Source organism: Elaeis guineensis, chromosome 15 (assembly GCF_000442705.2).
Source record: "Elaeis guineensis isolate ETL-2024a chromosome 15, EG11, whole genome shotgun sequence".
Lineage (NCBI taxonomy): Eukaryota > Viridiplantae > Streptophyta > Magnoliopsida > Arecales > Arecaceae > Elaeis > Elaeis guineensis.
In genome coordinates, this window is record NC_026007.2 from 69,123,920 (window position 1) to 69,151,266 (window position 27,347).

Sequence of the window (27,347 nt, forward strand, 5' to 3'; positions counted from 1 at the left end):
TTTAGCATATCAAGTATCGGTATGCTTCCTATACCATGTGTTGATTCGGAACCGGTATGATAAGGTAGAGTCAGTATATATGCAAACCTTGCTAGATTCTGTTAATTTGATCACCCAAATCTCATGGAGGCAATGTTTTCTGAGTATAAGTCAGTGGAAGTGTGTGGCTTCTGGCATTTGCAGAAGGGGCGGGGCTGACGGCTGAGGGTTTGCCATCATATCACACTCGACTTTGATTTTTGTGATACGTGTTTGATGACAATCTCATAGACCTAAGACTCACAAGGCCCAGACAGAAACTTCGGATTTTGCTGCACAACAGACTCAAAGCAGGCCTTTCAAGTAGTTTTTGGTAGAGTCTAGGTACATGGGATGACTTGAATATTCCTCTTAAGCAGGTTATAGATCACACTCAACATTCTGACCTCCAAGAGGATCCTAGTTTGCCTTGGGGTCTTAGCAGCTTCCTGGCTCCGTCCTCCACGCCGTTGATAAAGCAATAGGCTAAATTCCCTGTGTACTGGAATTTTTCTATTAAGCAGGTTATCCTCGGTGGGCAACCCGCCTTTTGAGAGACCAAATCTTTGCTTCAAGGGGATCCTAGTTTGTCAGCAAAGATCTAATGAGGTCCTCTGAGAAAAGGTAATGAACTCTTTTTTGGAGGATGGAGAAGAGAAGGAAGAGTTAGAAGTTGTATGGATGTAAATTGTAATGAAGGATAAGAAAATAGCTGGAAATTATATTGAAGGAAATAAATAGAAACAAATGCCAAATGAGGACGTACATGACCAAACCCAAATAATTCAGATGCCTTGATGGTTTGTTTACAGTTTATAATCATATATGGGAGAAATTGCACAGTGGGAGAAAGGTATACTTTGAACTCACTAGTCTTTACACAAGTACCCTGCGGCTGTTCTGTTGATCATACACTTGGGTGGAGTGTGCAAATTACAGTTTGAGCTTCAACTCAAAACATATTCTAAAATTCTGAGAGAGCTCAGCAAGAGAATAATGCTGCTGTAACACCTAAAATAGTACATGTTATTCGCTCCCTTGAGACACCTGCAGCTTGAACCACATGACAATCCCTTGGCCATTAAAGAGAAATGGGCACACCAATAATCGTAATATAATCAATAAGTCAATGGAAAAACTACAACTAAAGAAGCAAAACTTAAAATTCCAGACCAGTCTTTGAAATTTTAGACAGCAAACCACAATACCATCACTCATCATCCAAAAGAATCAAACATTAACACAAATAGTTCAGTGAGAAGTAAATCAGAGCAGATGGAAAAATTGGAACGAATGAAACTGAAAATCAGTGAGGCAAAACAACACAATAGTCGGATAGATATCAGAGACTCCACACCTAAACCTTACCAAAAGCATCTCTCCATTCAATACTCGTTATCCTAAACAAAAATAGGCTTCATACCGAGAACAGTGCCAAAGAAAAACTACTTTTTGTTTCCATCTATATATAAATAAAATTTTGCCATCCACTTCCGGATAGCTCGGTTAAGAAAGCAAACTGACACAACAGAGTTTGGGCAGCTAACCGCTTCGACTGAAGTCACACCAGGTACTTTGGACAAATTGAAGAAATGAGAATGGTAACAACAGAAAAACCAAGACTTCATATGATACAGGTCTATGCTGCTACTCCATTCCCTGTAATTCCGTAAACCTACAAAATTTTCATACATAACTAATCAGTATCTGGATCTCCATCAACAATATCTGGTAATGAATCAAGAGAGACCGAGTCAGAGTCATCCATCAGCTCCTTTCCCTTATTCCAGACGGTTAAGCCTCTATAACCATCATCTGCATCATTTTTGAGATTTGAAGCACTGTTTGCAGCAAGGTCACCTCTGCCTGGCACCATCAGATCACCAGAGGAAACGCCAGCAGCAAAATTTTTAGATTTATCAGCAATGTTGCTGAGATCCGCAGCATCACTTGAAATCATGTCTTCTTTGCCTAGAGGCATCCCATTGCTGGAAAGTACATTTTTGTTGGGTGATGCCCGCTCAGAGCCAGCTGCAACACCAATGCAATTACTGGCATTGGGTTCTTCCATTATGGTTGACTCAACCATATTTTCTTCTTTACTGAAGCATTCCATCTCCACATCAATAAGGCGCTCCTGACTGCCTTCAACAATCTCATTACCTCCGGCACAATGAACCCCCGCACCCTTTTCTGCCAGAGAATCTTCAAATAAATCAGGCTCAGGTTGATCAGCATTGTGATTATGTCTACTCAGGTTGCTGGCATCTGCTGCAGCCTCTTCATCACTACCCAACCAATTGAAGTATTGTTCATCATCCTCCAAATCATTAAGAGACCCTAGACCACCCTTGGACAATGAAGGCATAGCGGTTTTCTGGTTGCTGAGAAATGTACTTTCTGGGAATCTGTCGTTGAAACCCTTGTCAAGTGTCAGACTCTTGGCAACTGAATAATCCACCAATGGTAAGGCTCGAGGATGGATAAGAACTTCCAAGGCCAGCAGGGCATGTGCGCAGAACGTAGAAAGTGCAGTTCCAGTTTCTAGTTTTCCTGGAAACCACGCCACAAAAATATTTAAAGCTGTCCAATGTTTAACAGAAATTTTTCCTTCAACCACATTAAGCAGGGGATACCTCACATACTTGTGTGAATATGAAACAAACCATGATCATACCTGATACCCTGGGAAGAATATCAGGCATGATTACCCACAATAGCAATCTAGATGTGGATGACCAGATCTGCAATCCGTGGCCTCACTCTCTCTTATTGCATTATAGAAGAAACAAATAGATGGGCATGATCATATGTGAGAAACCATGGATTGCATTTCCAGGGACCCTACATAGAGATTTCTTTGCAGGCACTCATGCACAGAATTATCTTCAAGGTTTGCACAATTTTATTATTTTTTTAAGACAAAAATAATTATTCTCCTATTTCAAAGACATAAATGATAATATCATGGCAGTTCTTCAAAAACCAGTGTGTAATAATTCTTGCGCATAGAACCTCAAGGACAGCACCACAGTACTAGCAACATTATATCACAAATGCCTACTTTCTAAAGATTATCATGCAACATGTCCCTTCTTCGGAATCACATAAAACATACAGCTGGCACAGTACGAGAAGCTGACCTTCTGGACATCAGGCTGAATGTCACAACAAGCAAAAGCTTAGTCAACTAGGTTAGATCTCATAGGTTTGGAGGCCATTTTGAATGCGTTGGTGCTAATAAAGTGGAAAATTTACATAATGAATGTTCAAAATCAGGTGGCCCAGAGTCATATGGCATTGCATATTGGTAAATATCAACTAAAATCTTTCTTTAGAAACCGCTGCACACAACTCGAGCTCATCCTCACTGCTCAAACAAGAAAATGAGTGAATGTTGTCACAAAATGAAAGCTCGGTATGGGGTTGAGTAACTTCAAATTTCTGCTGCAAAAGCAGCAGAACCCACCAAACCCCATACCAACCTGGCAAAGATAATTCTAGAGAGCTGTACCAAGTAATAGCAAATTCCAAAGGTGCTTATAGCATTGATTGTATTTGTACTTAAATCAGTTTCATGTTCCTAGTTTTAACCACTATCTTTTGTCATATGTTAGGAGCTTTAAATGCATGCTTTATATAGCTACCTCTGCGGAAAAGTTCAAGGCCTTCTGATAAATATGGAGGGCGAACATGAGCTTGCGAAAGAAGGGATGCTAACAGTGCCTGTAATGCTGCAAGTTGAAAATCAGCTCGTGACATTGTAGGTTCCTCTGTTAAAATGACAGATTTTCCCTCGTACGACAATCCCATCTCACAGGCATTTTTTGCTACATTTATCAAAAGTAGGTCCACATTTGGCCGCCAACATTCCGATCTCAAAGAACCACCCTACGAAATGCCAAGAATACCGCATAAGAACACTTTTCAGTTGCTTTGCAATGGGTGAGTCTTGAAAAGTTAGTGAAGCACCACCGTAAAACTCAGAAACCAACAAATAAACACAGAGAGTCTCACAAAACAGGTAATTATACAAAAGCAGTTCACAAAAATATATCATTTCTACCCAACAATGATCAAGAGAAACATGCCTGCCATCTAATCATCATGGATCAGCAGGTTGACACCAGATTATACCATGGTCTAATCCATAATAGGATAATGATTGCATCAGAAAACTATGAAACCAATTTTCTTGGAGTGGCATCAACGACTAACCAAAGCACCACCTAGTCAGAAAGGATATCCCCAACAAGAAAATTTGAGAACATGAAAATAAATAAAGAAAAGCCAGAGCACTACAACGTTACAATGACAGGAAAGAGCTTATTATCAACAAACTAATATTAGTTTATGAATTTATGTAATCAGCATCGCTCCTTTTCCCAAAAAAAAAATTATCACAATATATGAGATGCACTCTACTACACTTCACAGGGCATTGAATTATGTAAGGGTGAAAGTCAAGGTCTATAAAGTCCTGACTATTTCATCAGGTAGATAATACTAAGATGAAGCAAAATACCAGTTTATCTTGGCTAATGAATGTGTAAGGATGGACATATTTTAAAAGAACAATGAATTCTGAGATCTTGAAGATGTCATGGTTCTTATTGTATATGAACTCCTCTGCACATCCCAAAGCATTTCCTCCATTTACCTCCCATCATGCTCCCTCTCCTCAGGTTGCACACTTCCCTCAGTGGTTATCACCCATTCCTGTTTTGAAAACCAAGAAGAAATCACAATTATCAACATTTTTCTGTACCACCTCCATTGCACGTCGAACTCCCAGGAGCCATCCAAGCTCGGTCAGTGACTGAAGCAGCATTCTTTCCACTTCTTAGCAGAATGGATAACAAGGGCCCCAATGAATATAGGGATGAGGGCAGTGGCACATGGAGGTGAAGGCTAGTAAGGTCCAAAATAGTAGCTGAGGTTACAGCAAATGGCACATGTAAAGCATAAGAAGGTGTACAGGTTGAGGGCATGAGTTAGCATGTCACAAGGTGCCATGTGGTGGACTATGTCGATTGACCAGCCACAAAGGAGACAACTAGCAATTTCGAGCGTTGGTGGCATGAGGCATTCTAGGGCCAGAAAAGCTATGAAGAGAGAGCTGGACGTTGTTAGCTGAGTTGTATGCTATATCAAAATATTGACAATCAAAGCAAGATTAGTCATTGTTTAGGGCATTGATTTCGTAAAACAGATTCATTCTAGTTAATTATTTCTTAAAAAAAAAAAAGAGAGAGAGAACGCAAAATGTTGATATCATACTTGTTGACACCTTGAGATATATTGGTTTTGTATCACCCAACATAATAATGGTTCACATACGCATGCTTGCATCCATGGACGTACATATGTCAGTCAGTGTTTGACGCCAATATCAATATCCTGGCTGAGATTCCGGGCAATGTGGAAACCATGGTCCATGTTGATATCTTCTATGTAATGAATTATGTGATGAAGATGCATTGTGCATCTAGCAGAGTTTCTAGGCTTGAGAAACACCGTGGAACTATAACCTCTAAAATCTTCATTTCATAAATTTGCTAACTGCATCATCTTCTAGATTATCCTACAGTATCATGATCAAATGATATAGCTTATCCTGTTCTGTAAGAAGATTTGTTAGTTTGCTGCCAACGACAGAACATATTTGTTCTGAAAACATTCTTTTCTCCATGTATATTATGGTCAATGCAATGTACATTTGAAGGCTTTTTAAAAAAAAAAATGTATCTAGTCACAAATATACACTCATAAAAGTAGGAAGTTTCAATTACTTGTACGTAAAAATATATGCCAAAGTTATGTTGGAAAATGCATATGCTTATACGGTCAACAGTAATTAAAAGCATTAACATATACACATACCACAGTCAAAAGAGCTTCCAGTGTTTTAAGTGCAGCTATCTTGACAGGAAGAGGAGTAACTGGTTTTCTGCTGATCGCTGCAACTTCAGGGTCAACGCTATTTAAATGTTGCCTTGGTGATCCAGAAGCATGCTTCCTCTTCCGAGGGCTACTTTGCTTCAATGTCTCACTTCCTACTTTGGATGAGTATAAATTCGAGAACATTAAACTGTTCTCAGGACTATCCTTCAGATCAGCAAAAGCATTATTGATTACTTCCTGGGCTAGGTATAAAGCCATCCCTGATCAAGATCCAATCCTGCGAATTAGTAATCAAATTACTTGATTATAAAGCAAGTGAACAATGAATTGAAAATAAAAGAAAAAGGAAAGAGAGGATAGAGAGGGGGTGAGAGGAGGAGGGGGTTGAGAGACTGCTTCTGACTCATTATGAATATTGTAAAAATATGCATTTTTAAAAAAAGAAAAGTCTTATGAACAAAAAAGACATCTTTTAGACACAGTTCAGTTAACAATATGAAATCATACAAGTACGAGCAAATAGAGATAAAATAAATAAACCTAGCTTGGTTCCTTTCATTGCATTCATATATTTGGAGAAGATCACTATCATGGATAAGCATGCATTGTAGACTGGATACCTTTCAGGCACCGACAAAAACCTTAAGAGTTCATTACAGCTTGACAGCATTAAAGTAAATATGGGAGCAGAATATTCATTGCAGAACCATAGTCTTAGCTACAGAGCACTGTGGTCATGACAAAACAGAGATGAAGGAAGAAATACAACTTATTCAGGAAGCAGAGATAAACTATAATATGATGGATTTCCTTGCTTGATATTGTATAACTTCCCAACAAACATCTATTCAGCTTAAATCAAACCATTTGAAAAATCATGAAGTGCAAGAATTTTTGGGACACAATTTCCACCATAGCAAAAATGAAAATTTAAACAATGATTTGAGGGTGTAGGAACAGATTATATACAAACTTTTACTGACCCCTCCCCAGACAAATAATAAGAAGAACATCTACACCCACAAAAATGAGAGACATATGCATTTTGAGAGTGAGATTGGCTTTTGCTCTTTAAGTTTGCTAGCATAAATGACAAATATAAAATACAAATATTAAAGATATAGGATAAAATATTATGGTGTTACTTGCAAGGACGAGCATTAAATACTGTGAATTTAGTAAGAGATAGTAATATAAAGTTTTGAAGAATCTTTTGAAAGGAAGACTGACACAAGTGATCCAGAAACCAATTCGGGTTTCATGAAAATACTTTCAGTCAACAACAATCTTCTTCTAGTTACACAATTAACTAGACAACCCAGAGAATGAACAAACAATGCAAAACTTCAACTCCTTTGGAAAAGCATGCCATATTGTCAAGAGACAGTTTAGTACACTCTGATTTAATATAAGAGGTAGCATTGATGATATACTTAAGCAATAATTGACATGCAACGGCAAAAATCTGAAGTCTAGGTCCTTGCACATTTTACAAAGGAATGGCATCCCAGCTATCAGTCAAATCCTAGTACTCATAGTTTGGTAAAATGTGAGGTGTATACATAGACACACACATAAACATGCATATATGTACAGATAGACATACATACATACATATACAAACATGTATATACAAATAAATATACATATAAGAATGTATGCATATATGGTACATGGTTTTAAATACCATTGGACAGGGCTGTCCCAGTTTTTTTAAGTGGAATAGAACACTCTAGATGGAGAATGTCCCATCCCATCCCATCCAGGTCCATTTCCTGAGTCATCTGGGCACTCGGGACAATGAGACCACACCATTCAACTGATATTTAAAGCCTTAATATTGTAGAATTGTCAATATGTGAAGAGTCATAATTGACATGTATGAGAGTTACCCTCTATTAGTTCTTTACCTTCAAATCCAGGAGAGGTTACCATCTATTAGTTCTTTACCTTCAAACCTTTAGCTCATCATATATCGGTATCACTTAGTGAGATTAGATTATGTCAAGGGCAAGAATAGAATAGTAGAAAACAGTCTACTGAAAATTAGTTAAACCCTTTTTTTTTTCCTTTTTTTGAAACATACATGGAGAAGAGATTTTGAACCAAAATGATGGCAAATAGATAATGACAATGATTGTGTCTCAATAAAGATAATTACCCAATAAAAATGGACTGGTGAATGGAGTAGGCATGTGATTCTACAATGTTGACTGCTGCATGCGGGCAAAGCTTGGAAATATATTTTATATGTTATAGATAATGGTAAACCCAACTTTGTTTGTGAATAAGGTATGGGGCCATAAATTGTGGTTGTTGTGGAAATTGAAACTGCTGGTGAGAACGATAGGAACAAAGAGGGTAGCAGGCAGAAATAATGAGGGTAGAGATGGAGATGGTAGAATGAGCTCGGAGTATCATGAAAATAGGACAAAATTAACATAAAAAGCAAATGAACATGATGTTATTAAAACTGGTGCAGCTTTAAGAAGTAGAAGCCGTCAAGCTTCAGTGGCCGGGGCCAAGAAGAGAAGTGACGAGGGAGTCACTTATGGGAACAGGAAAAGGTATAACCGTATAAGGCATATTGGATATTCGACAACTACGAGAACTATTCAAGGTTAGAACCAAGGTTTTAAATCCCGTGGAACAGGGCTGTCCTGATTTTTTCATGGAACAGGACACGCCGCCATCCCGCCCGGTCCTGATATTTAGAACAGAGGTTGTCCCAAGACGTCCCGATTAGGATACTAGGATGCTAGCAGGACAGCCCCGTCCTAACACATGAAATGGTATCCTATCCCGGTGTCCCACAGGATGTCCTATTAGGACCTGAATCCTTAGTTAGAACAAGGCTATGCAAAATAATATTAAGAACACTAGCATCTCAAGGCATTTTCTGCCTGGATGCATGTCCTTTACTGCACATTTGTGTCATGAAATTGTCTGTTGCACCACCATTTGAAGTGGTTATGGCATCATCTGATTTCAAGTATTATGAGAACCCTTCAAGGTTTTAATAAGTGTATGCAATGCCCTCAAGATAGAAAAAAACACCAGTATTTTAAGCAACTCTGCCTACAGAATGCATGAACTCTGCCTACAGAATGCATGTGCCCTATGATGTGATTGTCTCATAACTTCGCTGCCCACATTTGAAGTAAACAAATGACACAGAACTGTAATCTTTCTTCTTTGACTAACAAGCTGGGATTGATCTTGCGAACTCAAAATGCACATATGCATGTCCATCACTGAGGAGCAGCTCCATTCTAGCAACACAAATTTTGACCATGGAGTACTGTCCAGCTGTATTTCCATGAAAAAGAATAAGGATATCAAGGTTCTTATCCTTAATATAAGGATATTAAGAAAGTAAGACTTACCAACACCCATGGAGATCAGCAAATTCTGCATAATAGAATAAACTCTTATCCTTATATTAGGCAATGTAGCTCTCCTGAAATACTCTGTCAGGAGTCGCACAATGTTAGCAGCATGTGGTAAGAGTTGGCTGCAGGAAAAATAGCAAACACAATTAGGAAAAATCTTAGAAATCAACTTCAATATTAATAACACAACTGGATTAGATAAACAAATGAATTTTTCAGCATAATATGGTTTAGGTAATGAAGATGAATTTTGAATTTGGCTTTGAGATACAAAATAAACTTCATCTGTAAGATAAAGGACCAACTCCGTAAGATAAAGGACTAACTCCAGAACAAAAAGTTTTCAAAACTGTTCCAAGGAAACTAAACCAAAAAAAAAAAAAAAAGTGCTAACAGGTGCAAGGAAATAATAATATTAAATAACTGAAAATGGCATTTCATTGTATAAAAGAAAATAACAGGCATTATTTCCAATGTCCTCTATTTTATCAGAATGATAGAAATTTTTGTGAACGTAACTACTGGTTTCCTACTTTGAAAAGAACAAAGAAATAATTTACCACCCTCACCTTCGCACTCCTTTTATTGTCGCAATTAAAAGATCCAAGCTTGCTAAATGCAATTCTGGAAGCTCTGAACAGAGAATTTCTTGATGCATCACAGTTGTGAACAGCAACAAGGATTCATGCAGAGAACCATCCACTCTAAGCACCCTCCCAACCAAAGCTAGCAAAGGGCGAACAGGAACCGCCACCTTTTCAACAATAAACACATTGAAAGTGGGATTAATGACTTCCTGAGTATCACATATTCCAGATGTTCCATACTATCTAATTTTGGAAACAAGCAAAAAAAAATCTATGACACAAGATAAAATGGATATGCAGCTAACCTGAACAGGATAAGGATTAGTAAGCATGATGCAGCAACAATGTATGAGAGTAGACACTATGGGAACCAATACTTCATGAAGAACTTTTGTTGCTGGCTGAGAAGCTTCTTCAGACCTCAAATGACCTCCCAGCGGTGGAGAAGGATCTTTTCCTGGTGGAACTAACAGTCTCACAACCTCAGAACTTTTAGCTTCTGCCACATGTGTACAAATGTTAGTTCCCAACAATACAGAAAGAACAAATAGTCAGAGTTAGGATATCCCTTACCTTCTAGTCCTTGGAAGGCATCATTCAGAAGCATATCTATTGTTATCAAAATCTTTTGCATCATCAAAGACCAGCTATCTTCATCACCTTTTACTTTTGGAAGTAATGCTAAACAGTGGGCAAATTTCTGAAAAATAAAGTAAGAGAACAAAATCTGTTCACCCTCCACCTAAAAAACTCAAATGAATGCCAGTTGAGAACAAATGGATGGCTCTTAGCTGGGCCATGCAGATGAGACATTATCTATTGCTTGTTCAGATGACACAGGTAGGAAGAGAATGTTCTAGGAAAGAAGCAATCTCTCACCTTAGAGGTATGCATATTGCACTTTGCTGACATAATCTTTGATGCAAGGATAGCTTCAACCTGCCATACATTATCTACTGAGTTAGCATTCTTACTGTAGTCTTAACTGAAAATGTTTAGAAAATGCAATAACTACCCAGAACTTAAATTATGCTCCATGTAACCAAAATTTCTACACAAAATGCAACTAATAATTAACAAATAAGTACTATCACAGGTTTCATCCATTAATAATTCCTCTTCAAGACCTTTCCTCAACTTTTCTCACCTTCTGCGCAACTATGAACTTGTTTTCAGCTTACTTTGGTGCATCTTTGTTGCGCATGTACCTATCATCTGAATTATTTCCCATCAATTTACCCAATATCAATTCATATGTAACCACCAATGTGCCAACAGTTTCCAACACTTTCTCCAGAACTATCACACATCACATCAACATTTTAATCTCTGTGACTTCATTAGATGTACTAGGCCCACTTACTGTAATCATTGGGCTGTCAGCAAAAAGAATCAATACATAGGATTGTTGTTACTGCAAGTTGCTATCACCATGGTCACTTTTTTATTGGAATACTCAGGGTCATCTATACTATTTTAAATAGAAGCATCCTTTTTTTTTTTGCCACAAAATTTAAATTTTAAAAAAAAATCTAGAAAATTTTTTCATTATCATCTATATTCAAAAAACGGATGGTTATTGTTAAACCATTTCTAAATGATTAAAAGATGGTTTTAAGGCTAAACACCATGAATTTAAGCATGACCTTGAGGTTGCATGCAAGCTTCAGCATAAATATTGAGCACGTGATTGTGCCATGTGAGATATTGAATTTGCTTCTCTACTAAAAATGAAAATAATATCCATGGTGGTTTTCCATTAAACAGTATGTGATGACTGATGACTATGTGATGCAATTATATCTGAATGCAGCATATTTGCTAACATCCATAGATTAGCAGAAATTTTTATTAGTTTCATCAAAATAACTACAACTAATGAATAAGTCATCTCACCCAAATAACAACTAAATTCCTTGTCCATGAGAAGTATAGACTTTTATTATATATCCTTCAATAAAATAAATGTGTACAAGCAACACCAAGCTGATAGGAATGAAAAAGGCATGCTTTCCCTAACAAAAACAAGTAGAAAATATGGAAAGGAACTTACATTATCATAATGTCGATGCAGCGAAGATGGATAGAATGTTATGAGGGTGCACAATAAATCAACTGCTCCTTCCTATGTACACATGCAGCACAAAAAACTCATAATTCCATTGTCTTACTATCAGCATCCCGACAAAGAAATAAACCACAAACTCCTTGACAAATTAGACTCACCCATACAGCCTCTGCACCATCATTGTTTAATAACTGGAGAACTGGCTGAATAAGTCTCCCAGCAAATGATGTTGCATCCTTCTTCAAACTAGTAAAACCAGCAGATCTGATATCAAAGAAATAAGTCATATGATGCCCAATTGTATGAGAGAAAACGTTCATACGAAAATGGCCAAGAAATTGCACCAAGTACATTATGTGAACTTCCAAGGTTAGCACCATCTAAATAATGTAACTGAACATAGCAAGAATGCTTGATTAGAAAATTCAATAGAAAATAAGCCTTAAATTAGGACTGAAGAGTTCTCACTTCTCAGCCTTGCCCAAATATGCTACATTGGCTTGGTAGACCAAGCTTGTAACATAAAATAGAAGCAAGGGAGTTACAGCTTATTGAGTTTGGCTTAACATTGTAAAGCAATGCCACAGATGGTCTTTCACAAGAAGCCCCGATCTGTTAAAGGTGGAAGCTAGAGTGTGAATCCACTTAACAGGAGAGACCTATTTGAAAGATTCTGCAATAAAACCACAATGAAGCATAAAAAGCTGATATCAGCTTCAGCAACTTCTAGATAATATTAAGGAATAATAGGCATCAGTTCTGCAGTTTATGTTGATCGATGAATTAATATATACTTGCAGTTCATACTATGTACACACGTGCGCGCAGCACACACAGAGAGAGAGAGAGAGAGAGGGTCTACCCTCCTGGAAGGACTGAGGCCTCAATCCTACCAATCCAAAATCAATGGTGAAGATGAGATATGAAGGACCACAACGTTGAGTATATGTGACATCATAAAAACTACTATGAAATCAAATATCATATATTTTGGAGGTCATTTGCTTACACATCAACTGGTTCAACAATACATTATTTTAATGGTTTGACATGACGTCTAGTATGATTATGGTTTGGAAGCATCCAAATATATTGAATTTTGTTTATACATGCTCTATGATGTGATTAATGGTATATATTTCAGTTCATATGTCTTCTCATATAATTTAGAATAATAATATTACTACCACCATGATTTTTTGTGCTGGCTTGATGCATGGACAGGAGGCTTCAAGAATACATGATTTTTAGTTTCTTAATAGCTTTTATTATGTAGATACAATCAATGGTGTAGATTCTCAATTTGAAATGACATATAAGAGCCAAGGACCACAGTCAATTAAGCATAGGTTAAAATAAGTCAAGCATAGGTTAAAATAAGTCAAGCATAGCTGATGGAAAAGTCAAGCATAGTTTAGAAAAAGGTGCTGCAACCTATTCAATTGTGCAAGGTATCTTAAGAAGCAATACTACTATTATCATGCAACAACAAGTTCAATTCAACAGACCTTGTGAAAAGATCAGCCAAGGAAGCACAAGAAGCCACTTTCACAAAATGTGTGCTGGATGGCGGCTGTCAACAAGAAAAGGAATACATATTAATGAAACATGCATGAATACATCATGCATGCATGAGTACAATATACAGAAGCTTCAATCATGAACATATGACGGGATCAACAAAACTAGCATCACTACACAACAGTCTTAACATTCTGACTAATTTGCTAAAATATAAACTGAAATAACAGCATCTAATACTTTCAAGTGAACTCTAGCTATTGATATAGATTACTTGGAAGTTGGATGGTTCGAATTCAGCAGAAATAATGAAAATAAGTTTTGGCAGAGACTAGAATAGTAAATAAAGTTTGTTTTTTGTTCTTGGAATAGTTTATGCAACCTCCTTCGCGCTCTCTCTCTCTCTCTCTAAAAAAAAAAAATCTTCTTCCATGCTAATTCTCCTCTCCTTTCCTTAATTGTGGAAACAAAAAAGTCAAGTCTGAACCTAGACTCTAAGATAAGAAGTGGCCCTAACAGATACTTATACATCAGTATATATAGAGGGCAGGTGATCATGATTCTTAGATCACAAGCCATATTCCAATGTAGCTCAATAAACAATATTGCTCTAAAGAGTGAAAGCCAGGTATACAGGCTTAAGAGGTTATCAAGACCAAGAATATGTGTCATCAAATGTCAGGATACAGAGAATCTTCTTCTTTTGGTCAAGGCTCAAAGGTAATAGGAGTAAACCCTCTTGTCCCCCTTCCAATTGATAACGGAATGCATATTTTAAATATTTTTCAGTCCTTGGAGACCTCCCACTGTTCAATCTATGATAAAGTGGTAACATAAAGATATCTTATCAGCATGGTTACGGTTCCAATATCACAATCGGATGTTGTCCAAGAGCAAATCCTTTAATAGTTTCACCCAACTATTGTGGTTTCCTGATACACTTTACCCAAATGAACCAGCATTTGAACCCCATTACGATGGGGCTATTCTGATGAATATTCTAGTGAATATGCTACATATGGGCCCAACCATCATGACTATTACACCTCCACTTCATCCTTTCAACTTCTTAATGGTGAAACCAAGCCTGCTCCAGCATACTAATCTGTAACTACATCTTCCCCACTTTTACAGACCATTGCCTTTACAACCATCATTTTCTCATTATTCTCTTGCATTGACAAAACTCTTTACTTCCAAATATTACAATTGACTTAAATAGAGAGTTGGTTTTACAACTTCCTAATGATTTTCTTTTCCTTCACAGGTGCATCCTTTTCAATTAGAAATGGCCACCTAATCTACCCTCACCATAATACTTGAGACATCCTCATCTATCATTTCTTCTTCGAAAATAGTATCATCAAAGTAGTGATAGTCAATGCATCTTCAATTCCCACTGAAGTTACACTCCAAAAGCAGCATATATTATCCCCAATCCCCATATTTCAAGAACCCATATTTCTTGAGATTCATAGTAAGATACAACAGGAAATTAAAGCAAAATACAGTCTCATCTTGGACTGCTGCTTCATGAATATGTTAAACATTGTCAACATGTAGATACATAAACCATCCTCCATGACCATCAAACAACCTCACTTGGTTTTCAGATTCAAGCCATTGCACTTTATAGTGCTGGGTGTAAAATTTATTGATCGATCACCCAAGGAAAACCTTAATACGTGAACTTCCCAGCATTAGGCCACTGTGCATCATAAGATCATTGCGACATGTCTATGTATTGTTTAGTCAGGTAGAAGGTGACTCTAGACATATACGTTTGCCCTGTTTCCGATTTAATAGATTTTCTCTGGATAACTGAGGAACAGTCTCTCGTTCTTATCAGCTTCAAGGTTGACATACATTTTCTGTATTACTTAAATTTGCTAATGTTTATATCTCATAATCATCAAGAATATAATATTTTGCTGCCATCCTGTTCACTTCCTATGCAGTGGAAGCTTATATACTCCCAAACCATCATCCATCTACCATATCAGACATTAATAAGATACATTTCACTGCATTAAAAACCAGTACTACATTCTCAAAATCCTTCATCCTCCGTAGCACTTGCTTAGTAGTGAATGACAAACCTGTGCAGGTACCAATGTTACAATTAGGACAACAGGAAGATTGGAAATCATGTATTCAAAATCATCAAACCTTTGAATTACGAATTAAACAATTGCATGTTCAATTTTAAGTAAGAAAAAGGTCTCATCTAATAATATGGGCAATGTTTCACTGTCACAGAGGGTTAATAAACTGAAAGTTGATATAAGTTACCTGAATATTTGAGAGAAGCTTCTGGAACCAAAGAGAGTATGATGCTATGAAACGGTCAGAGCTGCACTCTTCACAAGTGACGCCAAGCAAACAGGTCCCCGCCCAACATTTATCTGGCTAGATCATTTAAAATGCAGAGAAGAAAACAGTTGGTTGGAAATAATTGATATAAAAGTGTTCCAGTTGAAATTAAACAAAATCTAACGGGCAATTTGGCAGCATCTGTTGCCAACGAAATAATCATATCCAAACTTATTAAAACTACGACAGCATAGTCCTGAAGAGCTAATATTAACAAGCAACTTCACCCTCCTGGAAGGCAAAACCAAAAAAACCACTCAACCTGGACTGAGCAAACAGCAATTTAGCATATGTGATACGATAAGCACAAGCTTTATTAATTTAAGAAATTAAGGAACAAGGTTCATTCACTAAGTTTCTGGCCTCATCAAATCACATTGTTAATCCGCATATGCTTTTTTGCTGAGAACTATACAAGTTCTTTCTTGTAGTATGGAATACAAAAAATGTAATATACAACTAATCAATGTCATAAAACCCCTTAAAAGCTTCGATTTGTATATATTTCCTCCTTCAATTCAGCTAAAAGAATTGAATTTTGATTTAAATAATGCAAAAATGAACGTAATCAAACCAAGTTATTTTTTTCTGTTCTCGATACTTTATCAGTATACGTGTTTCTTTTTTTCCTACTTCATGTAAATTACCGTTGCATTTGAAGAATAATTACTAACTTGTCAAAATAAGCTCTGTTAAAGAATATAACCAGTACAAAAATCAGATTTTCGCTCTTCCGTAGTTCCTGTTATAAACAAGCTGCAAAACTTCCACTATATGCTCAAAGAAACCGCATTTCGAAAACTTTTCTCATCAGGACAAGAAATCGGAGAGGAGTTGAACAGCTACCATATTACTTGAGACCAGAAATAGGATGCGATCAACCCAGGCATCGACGGCGGATCTCCAAGCCTCGATCAGTTTCCCATCGGATGAATCAGCGAGGCGCTCGGAGAGGAGGCCGTGGGTCTTCACATAGGCTAGGACGGAGGACAGCTCGGCGGGACTGGAAAAGGGGCGCTTCTCGTCGGGGAGGCGGTCCCTCACCAGCGACCGCAGCATCCGAGGCCTCAGCCGATAGTCGTTCATGCCCTCCAAAAAGTCCGTGACCGCCATTTGACGCGACAACGAGCTCAGGATCGGATACCAGATAGAGGAATTAGGGTTTCTGCTCTTTTTCTGCGGGCTAAAAAACCCGAGGGGGCGGTAGCCGTTACGATCGAGGATTAGGGTTAAGCGGACGCGTGGGGCAAAGGGCGGCGAGTTTTGGGTGACACGTGGGGCTCGTCGGCTGCGAGCGAGGATGGCGACAGGAGGATCGTTGATCAGAACCGTCCGTTTGGGACGTCTGTGATGGTTGGTTGTGGATTGTCTGATTGAAAGGTTCAAGGTCCATTGATTGGATATCTTGAATTCTCACTCGCTCCTCCTTAGATCTCTCTTTTTTTAGAACAAATTACTTGATTAAATTCAGATATCATGGGACATATTTACGAGATTATTTAACCCAACTATGAATCATGGGAACCCTTATATATCAATGGTAAGACATTTCAAGAGATTATTAGTTTTTTTTTTTTCCCTCTTTTTAGTACATCATGAAAGAGAGTAAGTTCTGCAGAGGAAACAGTAGCATCACGAAAGAGATACAAAAACTGTAAGAGCCCAAATTTTATAATATAAATGGGTTTTTTCCTTAGAAATATAACCCCATATGCATCAGATCTCAAAACCCAGGTAAGTTTTAGTTGCAGCATGTTGTCATGGTGAATGATAAAGGCCTCCTGGAGTGCTTTGCTTACTAACCAGTCGCCTGTCTGATTTTCTTGATAGTATAAATGAGTTGCAACTTGCAAATTTAACTTCTCAAATTTAACTACCTCATAAGGTATGAAATTTAGGAACAACGTTAAACTATGAAGTGGTATTAGCCGCATAGGACGGTATCATCCTCAAGCTTTTGAATGTTTTAAATTTTTCTCATGATATAGCACAACTACCGCAAAGAAAGATTTGCTCCATTGTAAAGATATTTTCATGAAATTTAGGATATCGACGTGCTTACTTCTATTTCTACCATGGAATTGTATCGCTCACTCACTTCTGGTTGGATTTAGACTTTGGTTGTGCCATCGAGGATAAAAATATTTTGGTGGAAGCTAGTATGGTATGAGCTATTATGCAAGCACTGCCTACATTGATGCAAAGTCTTGTGCGGCAACCCACCATTATATGATTTTTTGCCTACTTCAATAGAGGACTGAAATTCATGTCATTTTCTCTTGCCTCTTTGCACAACATTGTTGGCATCACTTGACCAAAAAAATGGGCTGATGGTTTGATTCTACTTCGACATTGGTGAATATTTTGTTGGCACATTAGTAAAGATAGGGATGAGGTCCCTTATGGCTTACATTTCTTGGTTACGAAAAGACTTGAAATGATCTGCTTTTTTAGACGTTTGCCCCTACTTTTTCTCAATTGGTAAGATGATTTTATTGTTTCTTTGCTAGCACTTGAGGTTCGATTACACATGAGTACTTTAATTTTCAATCAAGATATTAGAGTAGTTTTTTTCCTCACTATTTCATTATATCATCTCCTATATCTGTCTTGGCTATCCCCTCCTCTTGGAGTATTGAAAGTAAAATTTGAAGGATCAATTTGAGGATTTAATGCAGCAATAGCATTCATTTTAGAGGTACACATGTTACCATAGACAGTTAGTAGGTGACTTTTTTCTTGTCTTGTATCTCATTCAGAATTGATGGGGATATAAGTAGGATTTGTACAATATTTCAGTTTCGAACATCTCAGACTTAGATCGAAGTCGAGGGAAATTTAAATTAAAATTGATTCCCTCATCATCATCTCATAGATTAATTCTATCTCTCTCTCTCTCTCTCTCTCTCTCCCCATAGTGTACAACCAACCCCCACTTGATGAACATTGCATGTTAGAAGAAGTCTAGCTTATTTATTTTATTTTATTTTATTTTATTTTTTTTTTAAGATAGAAGTTCACCTTATCTTTGAAAGCTATATGAGTGTCATCATGCAAGCTTCTTGGAGGAGGATCTAGTTTTAGGTGGCCAAATTCATGCCTCTACCACATGGAGTCTATTTTGGCCCTATAACGTTATTTTTATAGATTTTTGCTTGGTTTTGTCTTTTTGTTGTATCCAAAGGAAATAAAAAAAAAAAATCCAAATATTACGGTAATTTAACATTGGCCATAAAAAATATAAATAATTCTGGTATTTTTGGTAACCCAATCAGGGCCTTCGGTTGTACCAAACGCAAGCCTCTAGATTCGTGTGCAAGCACATCCAGGCCTCCACGGGACGCGTGGTGTTCTTCAAGGCTGCCTTGCTCGGATCTCGATGCAAGCGCGACCCTAGCCCCTCGATCTCCGCGCTCGCTGAACGATCCGGCGCGGTAGGATCCGCCTGAGACACGATCGAACGGCAGATGAGCGCGGAGTACTATCCCTCGTGTACGGCGGGCACCAGATGGGGCTACTCCTCGTGGCGGCAAAAGGCCCAGCGTGACGCGGAAGCGGGGTACGAGACCCTGGGCGCTCTCTTCTCCTCGATACTCTCTGCGTACTGGTGTAAGCTAGCGCAAAGGTTCCGATCGTTTCCCTTTAATAATTCCCTAGTCTTCCTCTAATTTATTCCCTGATTTCAATGTGAAACAAAGAATTTTTGCTCGAAATCTCAAGATAAAGGAAATTTTTTATCTTTTCTCTATCATGGATTATATTGATTCTAGATCTGCCAAGAAACTATAAAAAGTAGTATTTCCTTCTCCTCTCTGGCGGTCTTATTGATAGTTTTTAATAGTTTCTCATTTAATCTTCTGGAGTCAAGAATTGTTACTAGGGTTTCCAGAACTGGAAGAGGGATTAGGGTATGGTGAAGGGAAAGAGCTTGGATTTGGCACAAATGAGCGAAGAAAAGAGATCGCCGGATCCGTCGGAGGATCCCGAGCCTTCGAAAAACCCCGCTTCCCTGCTGCCGTCTTTGGACGACAGCGGTGAGCGCTCCGAATCCAACGCTGCCGGTGAAAAGGTTGCCGCCGAATCCTCAGAGCTTCTGGACATCAAGAAGACGCCGCCCATAAAGTGGATTCCGTTGCTAATGCTGCTGCCGAAGAGAAATCTGATCCATTAGAAGCCACGGTTGCAGAAAAGGCTGAATCATTGGAAGAAGCTGCCACTGGAGAAGAACGAGTTAGGTCGGATGTGCCATCGAGAAATAGTGAAGATCATGACGAGAAGAAGGCTGATTCCTCCGACGCAGCCGATGGCAGTGGTTTGGTTGTTGCCCTGTATGTGCCCATCTTTGACAAGAGTTCATCGAGAAGTGGTGAGGAGCTTAATGCGACCAGCACTGATGCCGAGAAGGCTGAGATCGTCGAGGTCACTAATGGCGGTAGCTCGGTTGATGCCATGGCTGGACCTGGTAAGAATCCAGAGAAGAAGGTTGGAACTCTTCTTGCGGCGGCGATGAAGAAGTATGCTGCCCCACGGTCATCGAGCTATCATGGAGTTACTAGGTGAGTTTAGAGGGAGAGAGCCTATATTGGAAAAGTTTCATTTTTGAGGATAAAAATCTTTCTTGCTTGTTGTGATTTTTGGTGGTTCAATTGCAGGCTGAAATGGAGCGGGAAATTTGAGGCGCATCTGTGGGATAACAGAAGCCAAGTGGAAGGTCGGAAGCGGAAAGGCAAACATGGTATGGGATGCATTTGTTCTAGTTTTGTCGCATTCTATTGTTTTCTGCTATGTAAAGTTTGAACTATTAATCATAAATCAGAGGGCACTTTTATGGTATGATTGTTGTTGAGGGCTTTATGAAGTGATTGCATAGGCCAATAATATAAGAAACTTTAGGAAAATTGCACGCTTATCAAGCTGTAAAACATTAGTATTTGGTGGAAACACTGTCATAAGCTCATATGTGATCTTCTTGGCACATTTGAGCAGACTCGTTGAGAATGATCTGGTGGCTTTTTTCAACCTTCCCTGACCTATCTTCTCCGTTGGCTGTACTGATGATGTTTTGGAATCAACATGAGGTTCATATGAAATTCTTCCTTTAAGGTTATTTTGTCAACTTGATAAGTTGTTTCATTTGTTAGGACCAGATAATGCAAGTCTTTTTTTTTTTTTTGGTATAATGTGAAATGCTCCTCATAGTTTGCCTGGTTGAAGGAACTGTCCCCTTCAAGTTCAGAGCAGGACGTAATGAACTGAAGTTGACAACATTTCTATTTTTTCTCTCAATCACTATTTAGGAGACTACCAGTTTGTAGGAGTTGATGGTCATAGCATATTGATGCTTCTAGTTTTGTCAACTATCCTCTCCACTGCACCGCACGAGTCTTGTCTGCAGTGATGCATCTCTCTCTCCTTTGATGCATGCAATAAATCTATTATGAAAAATGGTTTCAAATATTCTCTTTCCTACTTCCCCAAGCTACAAATAACAATGACATATAACAAGATACATAGAAACATCCATTTCATGTAAGTCCATCTTAGGAAACTTTATAACTCATTCCTATGCTTCTTACGAGGGAATTTACCTTATTTCTATGATGTGGACCTGAGTCAATTGACTTTGATGCTGGATTCCCTTAGCTGTGCAAGTGGAGAATGTTTTTGTTTTTTTGGTCTTTGCTGAGCAAATAGGCCTTTGCAAGGTACTCACCAGGCCAGAATTGAAAGAGGGGATTGAAGAGGTGGGGAGGGTCGAGAAGGTCATGTAGGAGTTAATTTGCCTCCTTAGCTGGATGGGTCCCAACATGCAAATTGGATTTGTATGTGGTCCTTTTTAATTTCATGGACTCCCTGATGACTTTACATTTCATGTTTCATGTCCTAGTGTGAAGAGAGGTAGTGGTCATGTCAGATTCAATTAAGGAACAAGCTTGGTTATGCAAATGAGATGTGACTGTACTCTTTGCCTACATGTGCTTGTATCCAAGGAATCAGCAACATCTATTTGTGCTTCAGTGACTATGAACCTAGGTCCTTGAATAAACACATTTTCCCCAAAAGGACACCCTTTCAATAGAAGGTGATATTTATAAAGAGAAGCTAAGATGAGCCTAACTAGAGAGGCATATTTCAACTCCTCTATAGTTCTTTTATTGCCTTATATGCCAATAATCATCATTGTCTCTTCATATCTTCTGAGTTGGTGGAGATATTTCAACCTTTTACCAGTGAATCTAAAGATGCCCCTATAATTGGCATGCAATTGTTTTTGTGCTTAGGCTAGAGTTCTGACATAAATTGCTATCGATGACTAGATGACTCAGTTGCAGAAATAGTTGATCTCTCCCTTGTTGGTAGTTTTACTTCCTCACCTCCCAGCTTCTCTTTCTGCACCTCTTGATCTTAAGTAGGAACCTAAGAAAATGACCAAGTCCTGTATCGGAAATGAGAAGAGGTGTCATTATGTGATAGTTAGTTTGCTAAGCTTGTCCCTTTTTTTGCCAGACATTCATAATTGCTACTCTTGTATATTACTCTCCTTCATCAAAGATGGTATTGAGCAAGATCCATTCTTATATCTGACTGCAAAACACATTGAAAGTGGTAACATCTAGGATATCCTTGTAAAATGTGTTCTGCTTCGGTCATGATTGGATATTGTGTTTCTTTTCTTTTCCTTTTTCCAAATAAGGATGTTCACCACTTCAACTGGAAGCTACAGATAACGTACTTGGCTTTGAAAGTATGACCTGTCATGTCCTAAATTGGGATATAATACATCATGCTATCGAGGGGTACCGCCTTTGATAGCACGAAGCCTATCAATCATAATTAGCTAAAATGCATTATAAATAAAATATAGTCAAAAATTCAATTCCATAATTCATCAAGTAATTAAATCAAAACTATTTCAGAACATCTAAATTTAAAATGAAATATCAATCCATGTCTCATAATTCATAAATAATTGACTACAAATCTGTAGTTGTCCAATAAACTAAATTTCAATTACAAAATTTTCAAGCTTATTGCACAGATTCCCAAGCTTGGATCTTTTGTCATTCCCAACCTTATTCCTCTGTAAAAAAAAAAAAAAAAATAGAGAGGTATGAACTACACTAACTCAGTAAATAAAACCTACACTTTCGTATCGAAGCGAGTATAAATTTTTCTATGATAATGCAATATTTAGAAAATAATAGATATTACAAAATAAAGCATTTCATATAGTATATTATAAAACAAGTCATAAAGACAATCATGCATGCATAAATCATAAAATTTTGTAAACATGATGTATAAATCATTCTTATAGAATGTTCGTGTCATGTTTCAAAACATTGCTCATAAATATTCATACTAAGGTCACTTTATACCTGTATAGGATCATGTTTCTTAATTGATAGAATTCTGTTTCCTATGCCAACTTTATACCCATTGACGTTTTTTGTGGATGCTAGTTCTGCATGTCAATCTTTCTAATAGCCATTTGAGAGCTTTTGAAATCTTTTTATTTTTTTCTTAAAACATATATGTACATAGATGGGAAAATAATAAAATTTATGCTTTATAAACATGCTATTTTCATAAAACATATTCATAATTTGTAAACATGATGTATAAATCATTCTTATTGAATGTTCGTGTCATGTTTCAAAACATTGCTTATAAATATTCCTGCTAAGGTCACTTTATACCTGTGATAGGGTCATGTTTCTTAATTGATAGAATTCTTGTTTTCTATGCAACTTTATATCCATTGACGTTTCTTGTGGATGCTAGTTCTGCATGTCAATCTTCCTAATAGCCATTTGAGAGCTTTTGAAATCTTTTTATTTTTTTCTTAAAACATATATGTACATAGATGGAAAAATAATAAAATTCATGCTTTATAAACATGCTATTTTCATAAAACATATTATAAAATCAATGATCGTAATAAAATATGCTTTTTCATATCACATATGCCGATCTTTATTTTATATAAATATGATTTTATCAACAACAGCTTATTTGTATAAAAAATATGGTAATTTAAAAATAAATAAGGACTGTAAGATCCATTTACCTCGATTATCCTAGATTTTCAGACTTCGTTAAGAGAATTTAGTGATCTTGTTTAAAATATCAAATCATGATCAATTTTTTTTAATTAATTAAATAATAATAAAAGAAATTGTTGATCAGATGATCGGTCGATAAACCATCCAGACATCAAAGTGATCGAGATCATCTTTTCAATCAACTCGAGTCCTATAGCAAGAAGATGGGATTCTATCATAAGTGCATATCTTTCTAGAGAGAGAAAGTGGAGAGAGAGATTCGTATCCCTCAAAAAAGGAATCCATGATCAAGATCATTAAGGCTCATGTCAGGATGACTTAACAGGGGTTAACGGTGATCAGATTCTAAGAATATTTGGTAAAGGTTGGACTGGGATCAACATACTTCACGGATATTAAAATGATTTTAGGTCATTTTGTTTTCATCTTAGATTCATACTGGGGTTCATGGATCAAATAGAGAGAGAAAGAGAGTGGGTGGAGAGAGAAATCTGGAGAGAAGGAGAGAGAGAGACACAAGAGAGAGAACCCTTTCTCTTTTTCTTGTTTTCTTTTCTTCTCTTCTTTGTTTCTTTTCTTTTCTTCTTTTCTTGGTTGAGTAGGGGAGCAAAGGGGGTGGGTAGCGGCTAGTCGTTAGAGGACCGGCAAGAGGTGGCGATGCATTGCTCACTATGGGTGGCAGCAGGCAGCAACATATGGGTGGCTGGCAGCGAGGATCGAGCAGCGGAAAAATCATGGGAAATAGGCTCAGAAAACAGGGGATCTAGGGTCTTTTCTTCGTTTTTGGCCGTTGGCTGTTCGCTGGCGGTTGTGGACTTGCTATGGAGGGTCGTAGGGAGGCCGGGGTACTTGGCTTACGACTTGCCTTCAAGGGATGGCGACGCTAGCGGCTGGAAAAGGGAATTGTCGAAAAATAGGGGCTTCTTTTTTTGTGGTTTTCCGACGAAACCGGTGGTTGACGACGGTGCCAAACACCATGGAAAGAAAGGAAAGAGAGAGAGAGAGGAGGTGAGATCGGCACTTATCTTGAGCTCCAATGGCGTCTCCAGCTCCAATTTCCGACGGACATAAGTCTAGGGTGTGGCAATTTCAACGGAAGAAAAGAGGGAGAAAGAAGAGAGAGGAGGGCTGACTTCGTCGTGGATTGCTTTGGAGGGGGAGGGAGAGATTTATAGAGGATCTTAGGGTCCTAGCAGCCCTAGGTCTCCGGCTTCATCCCAGATTCGTCGGAGAGGAGGAAGAAGACTCCTGAAACTCTTTTCAGAAGTCTTCTCCATTTTTTTTTAATTCTTTTCTAGACCGCTTTGAGATTCGTGTGGGATATTGGATAGGGTATCACATCACCTCTAACCCTCTTGCCCCTTCCAGACTTAGTATTATTCTCTAGTATAGGCTGATGCTCCAGGGACCTCTTCTAGTCAATGTTGAACTGGCTGCTGCACTGTGTGATTCAAGTGCCATTTGTAATAACTATAGTTGCTGCATATGCAGAGTTACTTTCCAGTTTACTCTGATTCCATCTTTTTTACCCCTCCCTCAATAGTTCTACTATTTATCAGAGATGAAAAACTTGAACATACTATCCAGATATATTGCCGACTACTTACTGCTTCTACCTCTGTTTCTGTTTTTTCCTTGCTCCGGGTCTTGCTCATGGCTGGGGTTCTTGCTTTTAATTGCTGCTGTGGTGTTGCCTTCAGTGTATCTAGGTAAGTGTTATTAGTAATTATTTGGCTCGTATTGCATTTATTTTGCATGAAGAAAGGGTATTAAATTCAGTTGTCTTTGGATTTTTCGTGCAGGTAGCTATGATTCAGAGGAGAAGGCAGCAAGAGCACATGACCTTGCAGCTCTTAAATACTGGGGTCCAAACCCGAATACAAAACTAAATTTCCCCGTGAGATTACTAATGCTATCTTGTAAAGATTATTTATTTATTTATTTATTTCATATCTTTAACTTATTATATATGTTCGGTCATCTTTGAATTTTTCAAATGAGAATTATCCGGCTGGTTTCACCTCTTTATTCTCAGGTCTCTGATTATGAGAAAGAGCTTGAGACAATGCAGACCATGTGCCAGGAAGAGTACGTCGCTTATGTACGGAGGTATGCATGTTGGAGCTAACCAATCTCCATCCTTTTTTTTTGTTGTTGTTGTTGTTGCCTGATATAATAATTTGTTTCTGGCATGTTACAATGGCAGAAAAAGTAGTTGTTTCTCAAGGGGAGCATCAATTTACAGAGGAGTGACGAGGTTGGCTATAAAATTTTGTCTATTTTTAATTTTTAAATGTTTCTTTATAAGTTGATATTAATCATATCTGGACTCCGATCACATTTGGTGGGATGTTTTGGTTCATAAGACGGAAAGATGGTAAGTGGCAAGCTCGAATTGGTCGAGTTGGTGACAGCAGGGATGCCAAAGATATATACCTTGGAACCTTTGGTAAGCATTAAGCTCCCCATCTTCGCTCAGCCTGATCAAATACTAAATAGTTTTTTCGGTGGAGAAATGGCCATGTTACTGATAGCTCTATGCGTTTGGGGTAAAACCAGATACCGAGGAAGAAGCTGCGGAGGCCTATGACATCGCAGCTATTGAACTGCGTGGTGTGCATGCTGTGACTAATTTTGACATCAGCAACTACTGCGAGGGAGGTCTTAAGCGGTTAGAAGGGCCCTGCAAACTTGAGACATAAAGGCCAACAGTTGATTTATATGTATTTTTTCTCTTTTAGGCTGCTGACTGTCTAATGCCATCCGGATATTTTCCATAATTTTCCAAATTTGGATAGTGTTTTGTGCATTGCTGTAATCTGGATGGGGTGTTAAAGGTTTAAAGTAAATAAAAGAACTCTCGTTAACTTCGCTTTGTAGATGAAGTTTAATGTTGGTACCGTGATATGTATTACTTTAGATGACCATGCTTTGTTCGTCTTACATCGAAGCATCTTCCTTTCTTTATAAAAGAGAGTGAAAGAGACCCACTGAGAATTATAGTTATTCAGTTCGATATTCGGTGCACCAATCAAAACTTGAGCACAGAACAGAGATGCACCAGTCAGGACTGCTTGGGAACTGAAGTTACAAGGCCTTTGGCTATTTTGTGATAGGTCCAAGGTTCTGTGGTATTTTGGATGGTATATTCAACCTTTTTAATATTTCATGGTTTTACTTGCATCATTACCTCTCTTTCCTTGCGTTGGTGGTTGAGTTTGATGTAGGATGGTGAGGACTTTACGATTATTGCGGCTACAACAGCAGGAAGTTTGGATATTGGAAGAAGAGAGGATAACCGGCAGTACTCAGCAAGGTGAATTAGCTATTTAGCCCTCAGGGCCTGGTAAGAGGGCATACCACATAAAAATGTTTCAGACATCAATTTTTTTAATAGTGCTTTGGCTAATTTCAATTG

At 37.9% G+C, this 27,347-nt stretch overlaps 2 protein-coding genes across 3 annotated transcripts; one reads left to right on the forward strand and one right to left on the reverse strand.

Moving 5' to 3' along the window:
• Positions 1–1,294: 1,294 nt before the first annotated feature.
• Positions 1,295–17,078, reverse strand: LOC105058337 (uncharacterized). Of its 2 annotated transcripts, XM_073249639.1 has the most exons (14): positions 16,710–17,078; positions 15,783–15,899; positions 13,478–13,542; positions 12,128–12,233; positions 11,955–12,026; positions 10,781–10,840; positions 10,475–10,601; positions 10,207–10,400; positions 9,884–10,068; positions 9,309–9,436; positions 9,127–9,231; positions 5,902–6,182; positions 3,666–3,909; positions 1,295–2,571 (listed from the first exon to the last, which is right to left on the reverse strand). In XM_073249639.1, exons 1-14 carry the CDS (start codon positions 16,974–16,976, stop codon positions 1,715–1,717), a joined length of 2,808 nt encoding a protein of 935 aa, XP_073105740.1. In that variant the 5' UTR covers positions 16,977–17,078; the 3' UTR covers positions 1,295–1,714. The 2 variants fall into 2 exon arrangements, with proteins under 2 accessions (XP_073105740.1, XP_010939528.1); XM_010941226.4 differs by lacking the exon at positions 9,127–9,231 and having other exon boundaries at positions 16,710–17,077.
• Positions 17,079–19,331: 2,253 nt separating this feature from the next.
• On the forward strand, positions 19,332–26,808 carry LOC105058336 (AP2-like ethylene-responsive transcription factor PLT2). The gene is given in 10 exon segments (XM_010941224.2): positions 19,332–19,488; positions 19,732–19,951; positions 19,954–20,419; positions 20,516–20,598; positions 25,630–25,638; positions 25,732–25,826; positions 25,965–26,038; positions 26,136–26,186; positions 26,296–26,378; positions 26,489–26,808. Coding segments are annotated over 9 exon segments (1,182 nt in total). The 5' UTR covers positions 19,332–19,488; positions 19,732–19,773; the 3' UTR covers positions 26,632–26,808.
• The last annotated feature ends 539 nt before the right edge of the window (positions 26,809–27,347 follow it).